Below are 18139 nucleotides of genomic sequence, written 5' to 3'. Positions count from 1 at the left end.
TTGCTGTATTTGAAGAATAACTCACGGTTGGTTGGTCATCACTTCCATGTTGGCTTTATACTCCAAGTTCATCATCTGGCATGGCCGAAACTTACAATCTTATGAATCGCTTGCTTTCTAAGATAAACCTCTTCAGTTGCGTTTGATCTTCGTTTGGGTTTACTTTGTTTACTGGCTTTTACTTCTACGAACGTGCAGCGTAATTACTTCCCAGTGTAAATAAGGATTTACATATTTTCCTTGATGGCGTAGCTATGACATTCACGCTGGTTTAAAACTTGTTATGCCACCCTTCACACCTTTTCCGAGAATTTCGAGTATTGTTTTTGACGCTGTTACTGTCACTCTGAAAAGTTGTTGTCAGACTGATGTTATATCTGTCTTCTCTAGCCTCGGTGTTTATTTCGACGTTTCTTACAGTCCACGATAGTTCAATGTCTATTTTTACTACTCCTTATTTATTCATTCGAGAAGTTGATTCAATAATCTATTATTCCACTTCAGCTACTTGAATATTACATGCTCAGATGCTTGCTTGAAAATAGTAACAACCCCTAAAAGGTCAATGGAAAGAATGATTAGTCAATACTCAGGAAAGAAACGAAGGTTTGAATTTCACGAAAGTATGGGACTCACGTGGCACACGGCACGTGGCGTCACGTGAGTGCTTTAAAAATCTGTTTAGCGTAGTTGTCACAGTTAAACAAGGAAGATGCCAAAACATGCATTAGCAAAATTATTCAGTTTGTAACGCTAACTGATGATTATCTTGTGAATGTCCGAAAGTCCTTGAAGTCATTTCATCACGAAACGGTTGCGTCGACAACTTGGCTTTAGTTACGTCTTTGCCGTATATTTAAACAGGAGGAACATCAATGCAACGTATAAAAATGCAACAAACTATAGGATACAATAGATTTTAAAAACCTTAACCCAGTGAATATTTCTTATATGACAAAATTTGCTTCACAAAATATCAGCTTCCTCAAAATCTGAGATACTTCATCAGGCTAACACTCTTTGGTAGACTGGAGACTGCTCAAAGTGTTTCGTTATGGTGTCACGCAGACATTTCTACCGCTCGGAATCGGAGATTTTATGTTCTCTGCCTTCAAATTCTTAATTTTTATTAAACCAAATGACATATCTGGCCAAGAATCTTTTCGAAGGCAAACAGGTGCCAGCACTTCGAAGCATATATACTTTATGTCTTCTTCCCTTGTTTCCAAAATTATAGTGAACTATGAAGCTGTACCTATGTCAAATTTTCTAGGTCAACAGCCGAGCTTTGTTTGCTAGAGCGCTTAAAGAAATCGAAACCAGACAAGTTGTTGTTGGGATAAATTTTGGCCACGCAGAATGGCCGATTTATTGATTAAAACTAATATGAAATACAGTATTAACGAATTATTATTTGTTAAGCTCTTGCAAAGGTGAGGGTACGAGAAAAAAGGAGAAGTGCCTATATCACAAATACATAATATAAATGAGGTGGAGGAAGGGAGGAGGATGGTCGAACTCGCTGAGTGTGTCAGGTCTGGAGACAAAGAGGACGAACTCGAGAAGCATGCCACGTCTTATACCGATCGCTGAAAGCAAGGCTAAGTTATTTTCCAGTGAAACTCGTGACTATTACCAATGAATTCGCTATTGTCATCGAAGTCATAAAATTGTTTTGTGATGGTCTTGTGATTATTGCTCAATCAAGTTTGTACTTGTTGACCCCACCCCCATTTAGTTCGACCCTTCAGTACTCCCAGCCTTTCTTCGTTATCTTAAGGGCCCTTAACCGATCTTTTCGAGCCGTTGCTAAGGAAAATTTTTCTCATATAACCTCATCATTTTTAGTTAGTTCAGAATTATTTCATGTGTTTTAACTTTTTCATGATCAGTAACACTAGTGATGACGTCATCAGGCCACGCCCATGGTCATGTGACTAATACAGAAAAAATGCAAAGGCTCCCAGGCAAATTACTTTATCGGGATTTTTTTTTTATTATTGATTTAGTATTTTAATTTAAATCCTCATTACGATATGCATCGATTTTGTTTCATTTCTAAAAGGTCAGATTTTTAGAGCATTTCAAAATATTGAAAAATTCGTAATTTTCTGAAAAAAGCATGATTTCGAAAAAATTTTGAGGTACTGTAATATCATTTTAAGAAACCGACTTACGGTAATAAAACCACGAAGTATCAGTAATTGTATTTTCTACTTGAAGAAATTTGGAAATTCTGCCAATCGGGCCATGAACAAAATCAGAAACCGAGAGAAATGAGAACTATCCTTAAAAAAAAATACGGATGTCGCAGAATGTTAGCCAAATTTCTCAGGTTTTCACTGTGGATTCCGATTTAGGCCATTTCTGAGAAATTATCGATTCATTATCCTTTGTCACGCGATGCGGAGGTCACTTTTTTGCCGACTGTCTAGATCACAAAGCGCTAAAACGTTTCAAGACATGTTTAATTTCGCTGCTCACTTGAGTGGGTGGCGAAATAGACCACAATGGACTAATTGCTTTTCTCTTAAAGTGTGACGGATTAGCGATGCATTAGGCAAATCGTGCGATCGATTCCAGACTTAGGCAGAAAAAAAAAACTGATGCCACGATGTAAAGTTCCGAAAGCAGCGAAGCTCCAAAATTGGAGATAAAATGAGGCGATTGTTAGCAACAGGAAGCTAAATAAAGTGATATAAAATTAGGCCCGTTCCTCACTTGCGACGCAAGCACAAGTATAACATGTCAGCACAAGCATAAGTAAGAAAATAGGGTTCTTTTTCCATATAACATATCATTTGTTGACCAAGCTTGTTTGGTCAAGATGGCTGGATATTGGTCTCGTTTTTGCCATTTTTGCGTGTTTATGGACCTCGACTCCATCTCGGTCCATGAGCACGCGAAAGAAGAACTTGGCCAATATCCAGCCATCTTGACTTCATGCTTGGTCAATAATCTACATATAGCGACCGTCCAAAAGTGGACAAAGATTCGAACATATGATCGACGTTTTGAATCCAAACGTAACTTGGGTTTTTACTTCAGAACTTAACGATATCTCAGGGTGGTGATCATATCGTTGTATTCCGTATTCACTGTGTTTGCTTTCCAAATCTGACCGTGCGTCTGTTAGTTCGGTATCATTTATACGCTACCGTTACATTCCGCGCTTTTTCAGTTTGGCGTAATCAGTCTTAATTAACTATTTAGGTGAGATATGAGGCGTAGTTAAGAGCAGTTTGGTATATTTTTCTCCTGGTTTGCTTGCACTTTTCTGTAAGCGCTGATAGCCTTACTCAGCCTTAAAACTTCACCTCTCACCTCTCGCCACTAGGCCTCTTGAGGTTTCGTATGTAATTGCCTATTTTAGATCATATGAAAGAGTTGCTTTTAACTCACTTATACTCATACAAATGAACATTGTTAAATTTTGAATGAAATGACTTTCCAGACAAACATTACACGGAGTAAAACCTAGTACTGGAAATCAAACAGAAAGAATAGAATCGAATAGAAAGCCTTTACTAAATTAAGCTAAACCATTCATTGCGCGTCCCAGCTCTCAAAGTCAGCTGACACACACACACCACATATATCCGCTTTTGTTTGAGAGACAGCGTCACTTTTCAATTCCAAGAAGCAGGAATTCTTTGGGGGATATAAAACGCGTCAAAACATCGTTCTGGTCGTACATCGCTCCTGCTCCTGGAAGGAAACGGATATTCACTCTTATCTACCAATCGACAGAAACATCGGGCAGTGCAACTGAAGGCCGAATTAAGGTAAGAAAAAATAGGAGAATACACCATTTTTCAAGGTATTCTTTTCCACAAACTATCTCAAACTTTTGTAGGGAATTTCAATGTTGCTTATTGTCAAGATGGCAAAAGTGCACATAAAGCGAAGAACACAGAACTAAACTACCATTTGTAGCGAGGTTAAAAGTGGGATTACAGTTTGTGTGACAAATTCCGATAAAATGAGCGTTCACCCTCTAGACAAAGCTCTTGATCAGGAGGTCGGAAGGCAAAACAAAAATGATCGCCGCCGGCAGAGTCTTTTTTTTCTTTTCGTAATTATCCATACCATTTCAGTCTGGTTTTCACTGAGGCACCATTTTTAACAAGGTTTTAAAGTGCGATGCCGATCTGTTCGCAAATCTCGGATAAAATGAACGTTCACGAGAAAGACAAACATCTTGCTTTGCAGGATGAACAAAACGAAAGTCACTCCTACGTTAACTTTTTGTGGATTCTTTTTTCTCGTAGTCATCGATGACATTACCTCAGTTGATGTAAAAATGATCCTGAATAGCTTGATGGAAGAAAAGTTCAGAAACGCGTAACATGCAACGAGCTTTTGATAGTAATTCTAGCCTAGGAATTAATATCTTGGTAACGCCTCTCATCTTGCGATTTCTCTTTCGCGAAAACTTTTTTCTTTCGCGCAAACTCCAGCCGGATTTCACACAAGGAATGGTTTGATGCAAAAGCCACACAGACACTAAAATTTCACACGCTTTGTGAACTTTCTTGCCAAGTTCGATTAAACGAGACGTTTCTTTTGAATAATCGTCAGGAAGAATGGGAATTTTGGCCAAGCGCCAAAAACGGCACACCCCAAAAGAAAACTTTGCTTCTTCGAAAGCCTTATGAAAAACAAAAATGAAACTTTAATAGTAAAACTTTATTGTTTTCATCATTTCAAGCTTATATTAGATTTAAAAGATTTATTCGTCCGCTCACTCAACTTTTTTTCTTCATCACGGTCTTCTCCCTGGCAGCAGAGATCGCACGTTGATTTCTTCAGTTTTTTCATAGATCTTCTATAATCTCTCATAAAATACTGTCGAGGACGCGAAAAAAATGAAAGCCGCTGATGAACTAGGAGAGAAACAAAAAAGAGGAAGAAACGGCTGTGAACAGGCTGGAACAAGAAGACGCCTTAAAATTTGTTGTCGTCGAACGAAGAAATTTGAGACGAAATATGTTTCCTTAGCGCCGTGGTCACCAGTATCTGCCAATAAAACATGCGCTCGGGTCGAAAAGGTTTGTAAACCACTGACAGTCCACAAAAATGTCTAGGTACATGTAGAGAAATTATTGACTTATTCCTAGAAAAACAGAGGTTTTGTTATGACTTGTAACGTGGTCTGCTGTTATTAGTTCATTTTATATGCATTGTTTCGGAAACAAAGTTGCTTGGGTTCTGTCCACATTATTTAATAAGAAGACCATTTGTTGTTCTCATCGAGAAGATCATAGTTCATAGTATTCGCCTGGTAGAGAGACCGCTTTGTGCGATCGCGCTCAAAATTGCTTAAAATTGCTTCGCGGCTTCGCCGCTTTGTGCGCTCGCGCTCAAATTGCTTAAAAAAACTGCTGAAACCGCCAAACTACACAGTCTACCACACAGTGGGCGTCCAGATTCCATGAATACCCGATCGAAGTTTGCTAACAGCTTGCCTGTGTTTTAATTCTTAATCGGTCCTAAGTAATCCATATTTGCTTACAGTACATCAATCTTGAATATAGAATAGAATTTAATCTTGTTATTGCAACGATTCATTTCTTTGACTCCTAACATGAGAGTACTTGGGATCCGCTAATTGAAAATAAAGAATGGAATGCAATGGCTTTCAACACAAACAGTCTTAGCTACTTGAAAAAACCAACAGTGCCTATTAACCAGGCCGCTAACTTACCCTTATTTCACATGAATACATCGTAATTCGTCGTATTTTAATCGTGAATATTGTCGCTGTCAACTGAAATCCCACCAGTTTACGTTTCTGTGAGGGAAAGAAAAGCAGAGATTTTGAAAGTGCACTTGTTTACTGTATCAAAACAATAACTCACATTTGCTGGGTCATTGTTGGCATTTGTGGTTTTCTACTCTAAGCTCATCATCTGGCATGGCCGAAACTTGCAATCATTTGCTCTCTGATAAACCTCTTCAAGATTGCCTTTGATCTTTGCTTGGGTTTCTTTTGTTTCCAGGCTTTTAAAGTCTGACGATCAATATTACTTTCTACGAAAGCGCGTCGTATTCACTTCCCGGTGTACTGAAATGCAGTTTTACGTATTTTCTTTGTTGGTGCAGCTATGACGTTCAAGGGAGTCACGCTGGTTTAACGGATTTTAACGAACCAGGGAAACTAAATTGAGCTTGTTATGTTATCTTCCCACGTTTTCCGAGAATTTCGAATATTGTTTTTGGCGCTGTTACTGCCGCTCTTAAAAGTTGCTGTCAGACTGATGTTTGTTCTCTAAACTTTAGCCTCGGGGATTATAGCACCTTTTTGTTACTGTCCTCGATAGTTCAATGTCCATTATCAATACTCATTATTACTTTATTCAAGACATATCAGTGGTTCCCGTACGGAAGCCGATAAGGGACAATCCCAAAATATATTTCAAAATCCGAAAAAATTCTTTTAAATCGCTCGTTTTTTTTGGAAATAATTTTAAAACACTTTATCAAATCTAAAAAATTAGTACAAGTCTTAATAAAATTATTGCATCCATAGATATGGTGGTAAAGTAATTTTGGAGCCAGTTTGCGGGCATCAAAGCCTGATATAACACACATAGCCTCTTGCGGAAATGTTATAAGCACCGAACATACGGCTAGTGTTATTTTTGATGCTTTTTGGTTACTTTTGCTGTTTAGAGAAAGGAATATTTTTTCTACGATTTCGTAATTGTATTGTACTTACAAATTTTTAACACACAAACTTATATTCTTTTCAAAATCTCAGCCTCGGGTTTGTTCTTAAAATATTCTTAAAATTTTGCATATTTGAGCCTCGATACTCTTAAAAAAATATACTCTTATAAAAAAAAAAAGAGTGTAACTACCTGGAGCGAACGCAGAACAAACGAGCGGAGAGCAGTCCTGTATCCTGTGCACACAGCCGGGCGAGCAAAACAAGTACACAAACTTGATTGTAGTTGTGAGTTCAACAGCAATCTCTTGGGTGTGGCGTGATGTTTTTTGCTTCTTAAAGGAAAATAGTGAAGGAAAAAACCCCAGTGTAAACAAAGCTCACTAAAAGCGAAGTAGAGCTGCGTTTGTCCCGTGACCAGGCATACAGAGCAAGTGAAAAACTGTAGTGAAGTCAGGTAAACAGTCGTATTCATATGTATATATTTTTTATATTATTAGCTCTTGAATAAGGTAAGGTGAATGTTAAGTCTGCATACGGGCGTAGTGGCCCATCAGGCCGGACCTTATCCCGGTTTCTGTCGCATGAAGCGACTAGGAGTATTTCCACTCCCCTCTTGATGAGGTGCTAGTCCATCGCAGGGTTACCGCCAGCATTAAGTTTGCCGGTACCCATTTATACACCTGGGTAGAGAGAGGCACTGTGAGAGTAAAGTGTCTTGCCCAAGAACATAACACAATGTCCCCGGCCAGGGCTCGAACCCGGACCGCTCGATCCGGAGACGAGCGCACTAAACATGAGGCCATCACGCCCCCATTAGCTCGTGAATACACTTGTTTTATTCCTGTGCGATTTTTAGTCTTTCTACTATCAGGCAGCTGGGATGCACATGATACGAACTTTAGATACCTGTGTTATTTGGCATGTTTCAGCAATCCTTGATTTAGTAAGTGATTACATTCATCATTCTCCGGTTTATCCGAGTAGATTTAACTTCCACTCGACATGTCAGGGGATTGTAGTCGTTGTGTAAAATCGTAAATCACAACAGTTTCTGACATTAACCTCTATTGAATTATTTCAGCAAACAACATCATTCTAGAGTGCCCTTGAAATTCGCTGTAAACTTGGTGAGTTTACACTATCACTGTTCTAAATGTCTTTCCTTCTTGGTATTATTTTATTCACGAATAAAGCATACACTCATTTCTTTTATAAGAAAATTGTTTTCCCAGCCTAGGCTGAATATTCTTATTTTTCTGCCGATTTTAGTCTGAAAATATTCTCGGTCTTATTCTTAAAATTTCACAAATTTAAGCCTTGACATTCTTATAAAGTATATCCTTAGGAAAAAGAAAGAGTATGTCCAATGTTTCCGCAGCAGTGTATAGCACTTGATCTCTATCAATTGAAATTTTGGGAAACGTACATGTCGAAACACGCTAAGATAAAATACACTTCTAGAACAGCTTCCATAAAAGCCTAAGAAAGTGCAAATTTAGTTGCTAAGTCTGAATCAGGCCAACTTTGAGCATTGCTGGGAAATACTCCGGAGTAACTGACGATGGTAAAAGCTTTTGTGGAGTAAGGGATTATAGCTTTGTTTACAAATTTCCTTTGGAAGACATGGCAGTGTTTCGGGGGATTTCAATGCAATACTTGAACAATTCTTATGTTATATTAGTTGTAATTTACCTTTCCTGAATACATTTTAGAAACTAGAACATGCTTGACGTGCTCGACACCTGGAAACGGCAAAAATCATGCTTCGTTTTCGTTTGACGACAGGAGTTTCGAAGGACTCTAAATCTGAAACCTTGATTTCAGCCGCCGCTCTGTCGTCCGGACGCTAAGGATCTTAGTCAGTCACACCTTTGGTTATGTTTACAAGAGAGAGTTTGGCTATTATATTTTGTTCGGAGAATGTCAAAACGAAGGAAATCACTGTGAAACTACCAAAGATAATGAAACATACTTTCAGGAATACAACTTACAGTAAAGCAATAAGATTTCGCTTCACCATGCAATATCAATAACTTCGATGGCATCCAAAATGGCGAAAGGTGATTAGGGTCCTTTAAACTCGGTTAGATCTCTCGCTGCGGCTTAACATCACTACTCACGCTGAGAAAAAATATTTTATCGCAATAAAAGCTAAAGATATATTGACAAAGAACTCTTGCCCCATTCCCACTGCCATTTTGGGAGAAATTCAAAATTGAACAGTAGCGAAGAGAGCGGCCGAAGAAACAAATGCTACCGCGCAAACTTGATGCTGCTGAAAGGTTATTAACAGAAACAAGCCCCCCAAGCGCGTGGCGTGAAGATCTTTGTTGCGGGCAAAAAATTCTGAAGACCAAAAAAAAGGCCGAAGCGGAGCTCACTAAAAACGAAATAGCGCTAAATTTGTCCAGCGTAACTAGAGTTGAAATATGTGTCTAATTAGCGTAATTACTTCCCCGTTGTCACCTCTGGACGTATTTCAATAAGATCCATTTTGTCAAAAGCATCGAAAAGGTCATAATTCTAGAATCCGCTTAAGATGTCTTTTGTTCATTGTTCCCTGATATCTTTGTAGCGATCACAATTTCTAACTTTGTCGTAGATTATTTATTATTATTTGCGCATTAGATCTTGTTATGTTTTACGAAAGCCTTTGGTCATTCCTATAATGATTAATAATTTCTTCATTTCCTGTTATACATATAAAAGAGAGGTACCCGGATCCATTCATTCCTCTTAGTTGATGATAAAGAATGGAGTACATGGCTTTCAACGCAAACAGTTTCAGCTGCTTGTAAAACCACATGAACAGTTCCTGCTAACTTACTTACTTCACATGTTCTTCTTGGTCGTATTTTATTCGTGAATCTCGATGTTAACTCATTGGCTTGGAAAAACTCTGGCCTCTTCCCATGCTACTTTAGCTGAAATTCCACCAGTTTACGCTTCTGTGAGAAAAGAAAAGCAGTGTTTTTGAAAGTGCATTGTAAACTGACTAAACTAGAGTTTGCTGTATTTGAAGAATAACTCACGGTTGGTTGGTCATCACTTCCATGTTGGCTTTATACTCCAAGTTCATCATCTGGCATGGCCGAAACTTACAATTTTTTGAATCGCTTGCTTTCTAAGATGAACCTCTTCAGTTGCGTTTGATCTTCGTTTGGGTTTACTTTGTTTACTGGCTTTTACTTCTGCGAACGTGCAGCGTAATTACTTCCTAGTGTAAATAAGGATTTACATATTTTCCTTGATGGCGTAGCTATGACATTCACGCTGGTTTAAAACTTGTTATGCCACCCTTCACACCTTTTCCGACAATTTCGAGTATTGTTTTTGGCGCTGTTACGGTCGCTCTGAAAAGTTGTTGTCAGACTGATGTTATCTCTGTCTTCTCTAGCCTCGGTGTTTATTTCGACGTTTCTTACAGTCCACGATAGTTCAATGTCTATTTTTACTACTCCTTATTTATTTATTCGAGAAGTTGATTCAGCAATCTATTATTCAACTTCTTCCACTTGAATATTACGTGCTCGGATGCTGGCTTGAAAATAGTAACAAACACTAAAAGGTCAATGGAAAGAATGATTGGTCAATACTCATGAAAGAAACGAAAGTTTGAATTTCACGAAAGTATGGGACTCACGTGGCTCACGGCACGTGGCGTCACGTGAGTTCTTTATCTGTTTAGCGTAGTTGTCACAGTTAAACAAGGAAGACGCCAAAACATGCATTAGCAAAATTATTCAGTTTGTAACGCTAACGATTATCTTGTGAATGTCGGAAAGTCCTTGAAGTCATTTCATCACGAAACGGTCGCGTCGACAACTTGGCTTTAGTTACGTCTTTGCCGTATATTTAAACAGGAGGAACATCAATGCAACGTATAAAAATGCAACGAATATTTCTTATATGACAAAATTTGCTTCACAAAATATCAGCTTCCTCAAAATCTGAGATACGTCATCAGGCTAACACTCTTTGGTAGACTGGAGACTGCTCAAAGTGTTTCGTTATGGTGTCACGCAGACATTTCTACCGCTCGGAATCTGAGATTTTATGTTCTCTGCTTTCAAATTCTTAAGTTTATTAAACCAAATGACATATCTGGCCAGGAATCTTTCCGAAGGCAAACAGTTGCGAGCACTTCGAAGCAGATATACTTTATGTCTTCTTCCCTTGTTTCCAAAATTATAACTATGAAGCTGTACCTATGTCAAATTTTCTAGGTCAACAGCCGAGCTTTGTTTGCTAGAGCGCTGCAAGAAATCGAAACCAGACAAGTCGTTGTTGGGATAAATTTTGGCCACGCAGAATGGCCGATTTATTGATTAAAACTAATATGAAATACAATATTAACGAATAATTATTTGTTAAGCTCTTGCAAAGGTGAGGGTACGAGAAAAAAGGAGAAGTGCCTATATCACAAATACATAATATAAATGAGGTGGAGGAAGGGAGGAGGATAGTCGAACTCGCTGAGTGTGTCAGGTCTGGAGACAAAGAGGACGAACTCGAGAAGCATGCCACGTCTTATACCGATCGCTGAAAGCGAGGCTAAGTTATTTTCCAGTGAAACTCGTGACTATTACCAATGAATTCGTTATTGTGATCGAAGTCATAAAATTGCCTTGTAATGGTCTCGTGATTATTGCTCAATCAAGTTTGTACTTGCTGACCCCGTCCCCATTTAGTTCGACCCTTCAGTACTCCCAGCCTTTCTTCGTTATCTTAAGGGCTCATTAACCGATCTTTTCGAGCCGTTGCTAAGGAAAACTTATTCTCATATAACCTCATCGATTTTAGTTAGTTCAGAGTTATTTCATGTGTTTTAACTTTTTCATGATCAGTAACACTAGTGATGACGTCATCAGGCCACGCCCATGGTCATGTGGCTACTACAGAAAAAAAGGAAAGGCTCCCAGGCAAATTACTTTATCGGGATTTTTTTTCATTGATTTAGTATTTTAATTTAAATCCTCATTACGATATGCATCGATTTTGTTTTATTTCTAAAAGGTCAGATTTTGAGAGTGTTGTATCGATCCATACTCTTTATTTTGATCCTTTGATAGATTCCGAGATATGACAATGTTGTTCTAAGAGTTAATTCCGTGTTCCGATAGATATTTTCCGTAATACAGAGATAGATCAATGTCCACGCTAGACTCCTTTCCGTTCTCTCCGATTCCTTTTCTGCCCACGTTTTTCAAGTGTCAATCACGAGACTCGACTCAGACCTCGCAGGTCAAACCAGCTCCAGTCCCTAACTTATTTACAACAGAGAGCATTTCAAAATATTGAAAAATTCGTAGTTTTCTGAAAAAAGATGATTTCGAAAAAGGAATGCATAGCTATGTTTCCGACGTTGGCTTTAATGGAAATTCGTCGAAAAAGGCTGGATTTAATGAAAAACCGCGTTTCCTTTAGCGTTTAAAGAAACCGGAAGTGCGCCCGATATCTATTGGAAGTTACCCTGCGTGCGCAATTTACACTACTAGCGCGCTTCGGTAAGATCAAACACGCCACATGGAGTTAGTTTTTCTCTTTCTAGTGCTCTTATTTTTCTGTCTTTCTCTTATTTTGTCTTTGCTTGTACTTTTTTTACTTTGCATTTTGTGAAGCACAAAGAAAAACATCTAAAATCAGGACTAAAATGTAAGCGAATTTGCAAGTTTTTGATTTATTATGTTCCGCGCTCAGGCTGACGTAAGTAACCGGAAGTGAAATTTTACTTCCTTGGCAACGCGCGCGAACGCGCGCATGAATGGGTTAATGGGCCCTTAAACTCCTGGTTGAAAATTAACACTGTGTTTAAAGTAACGCCAGGAGCGTGGGTAGAAGCCATAAACGCTTTTATTTGGTGGCAAATACAATTTATCTATTGGGACATTGTACCCACTCTTTAACAGTTGATGTTATAATGCTTTCAGGCGAATACCCAATCTTCTCAGAAATCTTTGTGTTGATCAAAATGGATAATCCAATGTTTTTCTCCGACGATGTCAATTAATGCTTTGAATAAACGCCTTATTAAAGCGGTTTTCAATTGAGTGTCGTAAAACCAAGACCAAACCAATTACTCACCAGTTAGACTACTCAGCCAATCTCAAACCGAAGTAAAACCAAAACCAAAACCAAAACCAAAGTAATTGTCTAATTACTTTGGACACTCAAATGAAAACCGCTCTATAACGACAAGAACTTGTACTCACCGTCATTTTTCCTTCAAACTAGCACAGACTTCTTGATCGTCGATTTAAGCAGTAACCGGAATTTAACACTTTGCTCGTGTACGTTTCTCTTTTCAGAACTAAAAGTAAATTGATCAAGATGAAGCCACGCCCTGCCTATGAAACTGACAGCGGAAAAGGTTTTCCGGAAGTCGATAACACAGCGCTGACTATAAGTGGTCAGTTGGAGGATGTCATGGAGAGAATTAAACTTAATCCTGTCAAGGAAATAAACCATGAACAAAAAGGTATGATAATATACACAAACTTCAGCTTCAATACCTAGCCAGGCATCACAATGAACCAATCAAAACCCGCTGTGATAGCTTGCGACCAGCGCCAAGCGCGGGAAAAAAAAGCGAACTAGTTTGGTCTTGCACCTGAATGGCTGAACGACATATTTCTTTCCGATCTGATTGGTTAACTAGGTTGCATGAGCATTTTGAACCAATAACAGATCAGCGCTTAACAAAGACAAAGGCAAAATCAGGGCAAAAAAGAGTTTGAATTTGAAAGTTGAAAGCCAAACTTAAATTTCTCTGTCAGTATCATAGCTATCATTATATGGCAAATCGGAGGGTTTTAGAATACAGCTGGCAAGATAGCTATAGATTACTTTCATTCAGTTGAGAGTAGGCCGTACGTTAGCCAGAAAACCAGCCGAGACTGATCAATTTGGTACTTAATATACGACGAATCCTTGTAACCGTCTAGTAAGAAGCGCAAAAAAGAAAAAATTAGCGTAAAATTCCAGCGCGAAAATGAGCTCCACACCTCTAGATTTTGAGTGGCCATTTTTCGGGATGGCTTCAAAACCTGGTAGCTCTTTTGTAACTGTGTCCTAATTTTTTAAAGGACCTCTTGGTCATGACACCAATGAACACAAAATCTGTCCAGTGACTCAGACCTCTAAAGGGAGATGTCCATTTAGTGGTGCGACTGGAACGTTTGAGTTAAGGCCTCAAGAACCAAAGTATTTGAGGCTGAAGAACTGGGTGGAAGATAAACAAGCTGTGGATACTCTGCATCAAAAGGCAACAAACGTATGTGAATTTCCTATGAAAGCCTGTGACTTAATACACTGTAAATAGTAGCTTGGGGATCTTCGGAAATCATCGGGTCGTTTTCGGAAATGGTCGAAAGGCTTCGGGTCAACTTTGGAATCGCCGAATGCTCCCGAGGAATCTTCGAGAATCTTCAGAGTGATTACTTCAGATCACAACAAAAAACAGATTGCTGAGATCAAAAAGTTTTGAAGCAGTTTATAAAGTAGATCCTTGTAGAAAGTAGATCACCATGCACTCTTTCTGACTATACTATTATTTCACGGGAGGTCTGGAGATGCCAGGCAGTTAATTCGGTTTATTCATCACTGTGCTTTTGATAACAGTTTCAACTGGGTTTGCAAATGGCTAGTTTTAAAAGCAATGGGCAGTCTTGAAATCCTGCTAAAATATGAGAGGCTGGCATCTAAAGATATTATCATGAATTACTTGTATGTATCAGTTCGGAAATTATCTTACAAAAGTGCAGCGTTGAAAGACTCTTAAAGTTGATAGCAGCGAAGACTAAACTTCATAGCTATCGTATCAAATGTTGTCCTCATGTTTCAACTTCTCGGTTCTCGTTTCGACTTTTTTTCTCAGCCTCTCCACTGCACCAATGGCCGGTGCACAGGTTCAGTAATGTTCCCGTATGGAGGAGAAATCCCTTCACCGAGGCCTGCTGGGACACCAAGACCGAAAGATGAGGTGAAGGTTCATGCCCAAGACTTTCTTCAGCAATACTACACGTCCATCAATCTGTGAGTACCGAATATGCCACGTTCGATGTGCCAATATTCTAAAATGACTCCGAGGTTTCCAGGACAAGATCGCAAACTTTTGAAGTTTCTTTTGTCCCTAAAGACAACACCACCAAATACAGAGGTTTGTCCTGAAAGCCTGGGAGCCATGTTAGAATATTGATTTATGGAACGTGGCCAATTGATGACTTGCTTTTCTTTGACGACAGCCATCGCTAGAATCCTACAACTGTTTCTTTCAAGCAACAAAACAGGTCAGTAAACTTTAAGACGCCGTTCTCAACGCTTTTTGTCGCTTCTCTCTTCTCTCCTTCACGTCTGCAGTTGTGATGGTGACGAACACCAAAAGAGGCTGACCGAGGTTAACAAGACTGTCGAAGAGACTGGGACCTATGACTTGACAGAACCGGAACTGATTTTTGCCGCCAAAACTGCGTGGAGAAATGCCTCACGGTGCATTGGGAGAATTCAGTGGAACAATTTACAGGTATTATGTTAAACTATGTTATAAAAACACTCCATTACAAATCTACACTAGTAATATAGTTCAGTGTCTATGAAGTGGATTTAGAAAAAGTTTGAACGACTAAAAGATTTGTACTAAACCAATTAGATTATTCGCTATCGATTTCTATGCGTGATAGCTGACCCGGGCTGCGCGATAGAAATCTCGAGCTCATAAGCTAATTGTTAATTATAGCGAACAACTTTTACGAAAACGTGCACTAAAAGCCACATTTCTGAAACTCGATTTAAACACAGAATAGCACAATCTGTTGACGAAATGATGGCACAAGCAAATAATAAATGAAAGATTTTCCTTTCATTTTCTCGCAGTGTTTCCTAAGAGATATAGAACACATTTTATCCGAGTTGCTACAGAGTTATAGGCACTCGTGAAAGTTTTGGAAAGCTCGAAAAAGCTGTGGAAGCACTTGCCCGCGGCCTGTGTTCCCATAGCATTACTCGTTCTCCTAAACTTCGACTTGTGTTTCTGTAAGTCGATAGAAATTCGGAAAATTATTTCTATTGCTTAAATATTGTATGTTCCTCGCGAGAGAAAAACAGCTTGGTCAACGGATACAAAAGGAATACAGGCTGAAAAATCAATCGATTTGTATGACGATTTTTCGATTCTTAATTTATCCCGTTTCCTTTCCTGATTTTTCCACCATTAAAATTTCTTGATTTAAAGGAGCTATGTCACGGTTTCCGCATCTTGAAATGCGTAGCCTAAATATTTCAAGTTCGTGGTTTGTAATCCGTGTTAATCTTCTCCATCCTTAACCATCCTTGTTCCTTTGTGGCTTATTATCAGCTCTTTCGTGTTTTTCTATCTTAGCAAAGTACTTTTTTGAGGTTTCCTCCAATTCAAAGGTAATTATGTACGTACCCAAAATAACTCAAAATTCTGTGATTGAGCTCCTTTTAAGTAGCCTAATCGTATTGTAAACAACCGGGAACCAACCAACTGGTACCATCAGAGACGCTTACTAAACTTCTCCTTCTTTGTTGTGTCCCCAATTAGTTGTGAAAACTAAATACATTGACACATTAATAAAGCTTTTACTTACTTTACTTACTTACTTACCAGGTATTCGACGCTCGTAACGTGAAGACCCCGAGAGAAATGTTCGAAATCCTCAAGAAACACTTGGAATACGCGACTAATGGCGGGAACTTGAGATCTGTCATTACCGTCTTCCCACAAAGGAAAGAACCAAAAAAGGACTTCCGGGTATGGAACTCTCAACTGATCAGGTATGCCGGGTACGCACAGCCTGATGGGACGGTGATTGGCGATCCAGCGAGTGTGGAGTTTACCGAGGTAAAATAACATTTTTCTTTTAACTAGTAGATTTTAGAGATTATGGCTGAGCAACTACAAAAATGAAAGTTTAAACGCTTATGAAAAAGGAACGATTAAAACAATTTGAGTAAGTTGCTCTGATCATGTAACACAGGCCATCCTCTTCCGCTTTCTTGCGGTAACCCCTGTCTTGCGCAAGGTTCAACTTGGAAGTCAACGCCAACACATGGAGAGAGGAGAAGATAGTGAATATTGGGGAAAATGCCAGCACAATTTAATCCAATTTATTTACACGTATACTTAATTAACAAAAATGTAAAATCAGAAAAAGACAAAGAAATGCAAAATTATATTAGAAGAGAAAAGTGTGTAGTAGCCAAAGGGGCAGAAGCTATCGAGTTGGCCACCAGGGTGGAATTATTGAGGCTTAGATAGTAGAATATGTTAACTTAGAAAGAGTATAAATAAGTGTAATATAACAGAAACACTTGCAATACGTACGTCTCCGTTCTTTCTCTTCCTGTTATATTTACCGGGCAGTAGCAGAGCTCCGCCTTTTAGAATTACTTTAGTCCCTCCCTTTTTCAATCCTTCTTTCTCGTCCCCTCATCTCTTGCTCCTCTGACCATCAGCTGCCCCCTCGTTTGGGCCATTCATGCTCCACCATTTCACGGATTTAGCGGTCTCCAAGTGACTCTTAATTGTGTCCTGTTATTCAGATTTGTCAGTCAATGGGTTGGAAAGGCAAAGGCGGTAGATTTGACGTTTTGCCCCTGGTGTTACAAGCCAATGGCGGGCCCCCCGAGTACTTTGACATTCCCGAGAACCTTGCTCTTCAAGTAAACATCAAGCACCCAAAGTGAGTGACGCCAGTAACACACTTCTCAGCAGACTTATACTGTTTTTATTTTGTGGTATTATCGTCTCGTATGTAATACACGAAAGACCATGTTAGAGCACACTTCCAAACACCGAGAAGAGAGTTGAAAATACGACGCGCAGCGGAGTATTTTTGACGAACTTCGAGGTGTTTGCAAATGTGGTCAAACACTATCTTGAGTGTTTGGTAAATCTTTTTAATAGAAAGTTAAACTACGGAGAACTAAAATTGTAAAAAATATGTGCTAATTAAGATCAGATATCCAAACACCGTCACGGTCATATTTTCTTTGTCTAAACTTGATGAATTTTTAATGAGTTTGAGAAGCACGTTTTAAAGGTATCTACGTGTTATTTTTCACAAGGTATCCTTGGTTTGAGAAACTGGGTTTAAAATGGTACGCCCTGCCAGCGGTTGCCAACATGATGCTAGACGCTGGAGGACTGGAATTTACCGGAGCTCCATTCAATGGATGGTTAGTTTAATAATGATTTCGCGTTTCGCTTTTTAATCTTCGGATGGTAGAGTCATCCCTTCCCGCCCCTGAAATAATGTTTGCCCCATGGTTTTACGACACTTAATTGAAAACCACTCTAAGAGTCCACTAAATGCTTTAATTTAAAAAAAACTCTTGCACGCGTTGCGTGCCTATGTTTATACGTTAGCTGTCCACCTGTAGTGGGACTACAAGTTTAGCTGACAAAATCACCGGTAATACTCTTACATGATATACTTGTAGGTT

At 39.0% G+C, this 18139-nt stretch overlaps 2 protein-coding genes across 12 annotated transcripts in view; one reads left to right on the top strand and one right to left on the bottom strand.

Annotated features, from left to right (window-relative positions):
• The window catches only part of LOC145462794 (uncharacterized), a 37138-nt gene extending 24169 nt beyond the window's left edge, over positions 1–12969 (bottom strand). For 4 of the 7 annotated variants that reach the window (XM_081446399.1, XM_081446401.1, XM_081446402.1 and 1 more), the window contains exons 1-2: positions 6864–7746; positions 5708–5794 (exon numbers count right to left, since the gene is read on the bottom strand). In XM_081446399.1, the coding sequence (XP_081302525.1) occupies positions 5708–5794; positions 6864–7145 (369 nt within the window). In that variant the 5' untranslated portion in view covers positions 7146–7746. Of the gene's footprint in view, positions 1–25; positions 51–5707; positions 5795–5861; positions 7747–9504; positions 9622–9705 lie in introns of those variants that run through there. The other 3 variants (XM_081446403.1, XM_081446404.1, XR_014041262.1) reach the window with 3 other exon arrangements.
• Positions 1–18139, top strand: part of LOC145462783 (nitric oxide synthase, inducible-like) — a 42523-nt gene that overhangs the window by 11595 nt on the left and 12789 nt on the right. For 2 of the 5 annotated variants that reach the window (XM_081446384.1, XM_081446387.1), the window contains exons 2-8: positions 12982–13151; positions 13759–13946; positions 14550–14707; positions 15032–15194; positions 16302–16535; positions 17237–17376; positions 17762–17872. In XM_081446384.1, the coding sequence (XP_081302510.1) occupies positions 12982–13151; positions 13759–13946; positions 14550–14707; positions 15032–15194; positions 16302–16535; positions 17237–17376; positions 17762–17872 (1164 nt within the window). Of the gene's footprint in view, positions 1–3452; positions 3786–7112; positions 7128–7754; positions 7801–12981; positions 13152–13758; positions 13947–14549; positions 14708–15031; positions 15195–16301; positions 16536–17236; positions 17377–17761; positions 17873–18139 lie in introns of those variants that run through there. The other 3 variants (XM_081446386.1, XM_081446388.1, XM_081446385.1) reach the window with 3 other exon arrangements.

The sequence above is a fragment of the Orbicella franksi genome, chromosome 12 (assembly GCF_964199315.1).
Source record: "Orbicella franksi chromosome 12, jaOrbFran1.1, whole genome shotgun sequence".
Lineage (NCBI taxonomy): Eukaryota > Metazoa > Cnidaria > Anthozoa > Scleractinia > Merulinidae > Orbicella > Orbicella franksi.
Note: the sequence above shows the minus strand (reverse complement) of the source record. Positions and strands in the feature narration are given on the sequence as shown.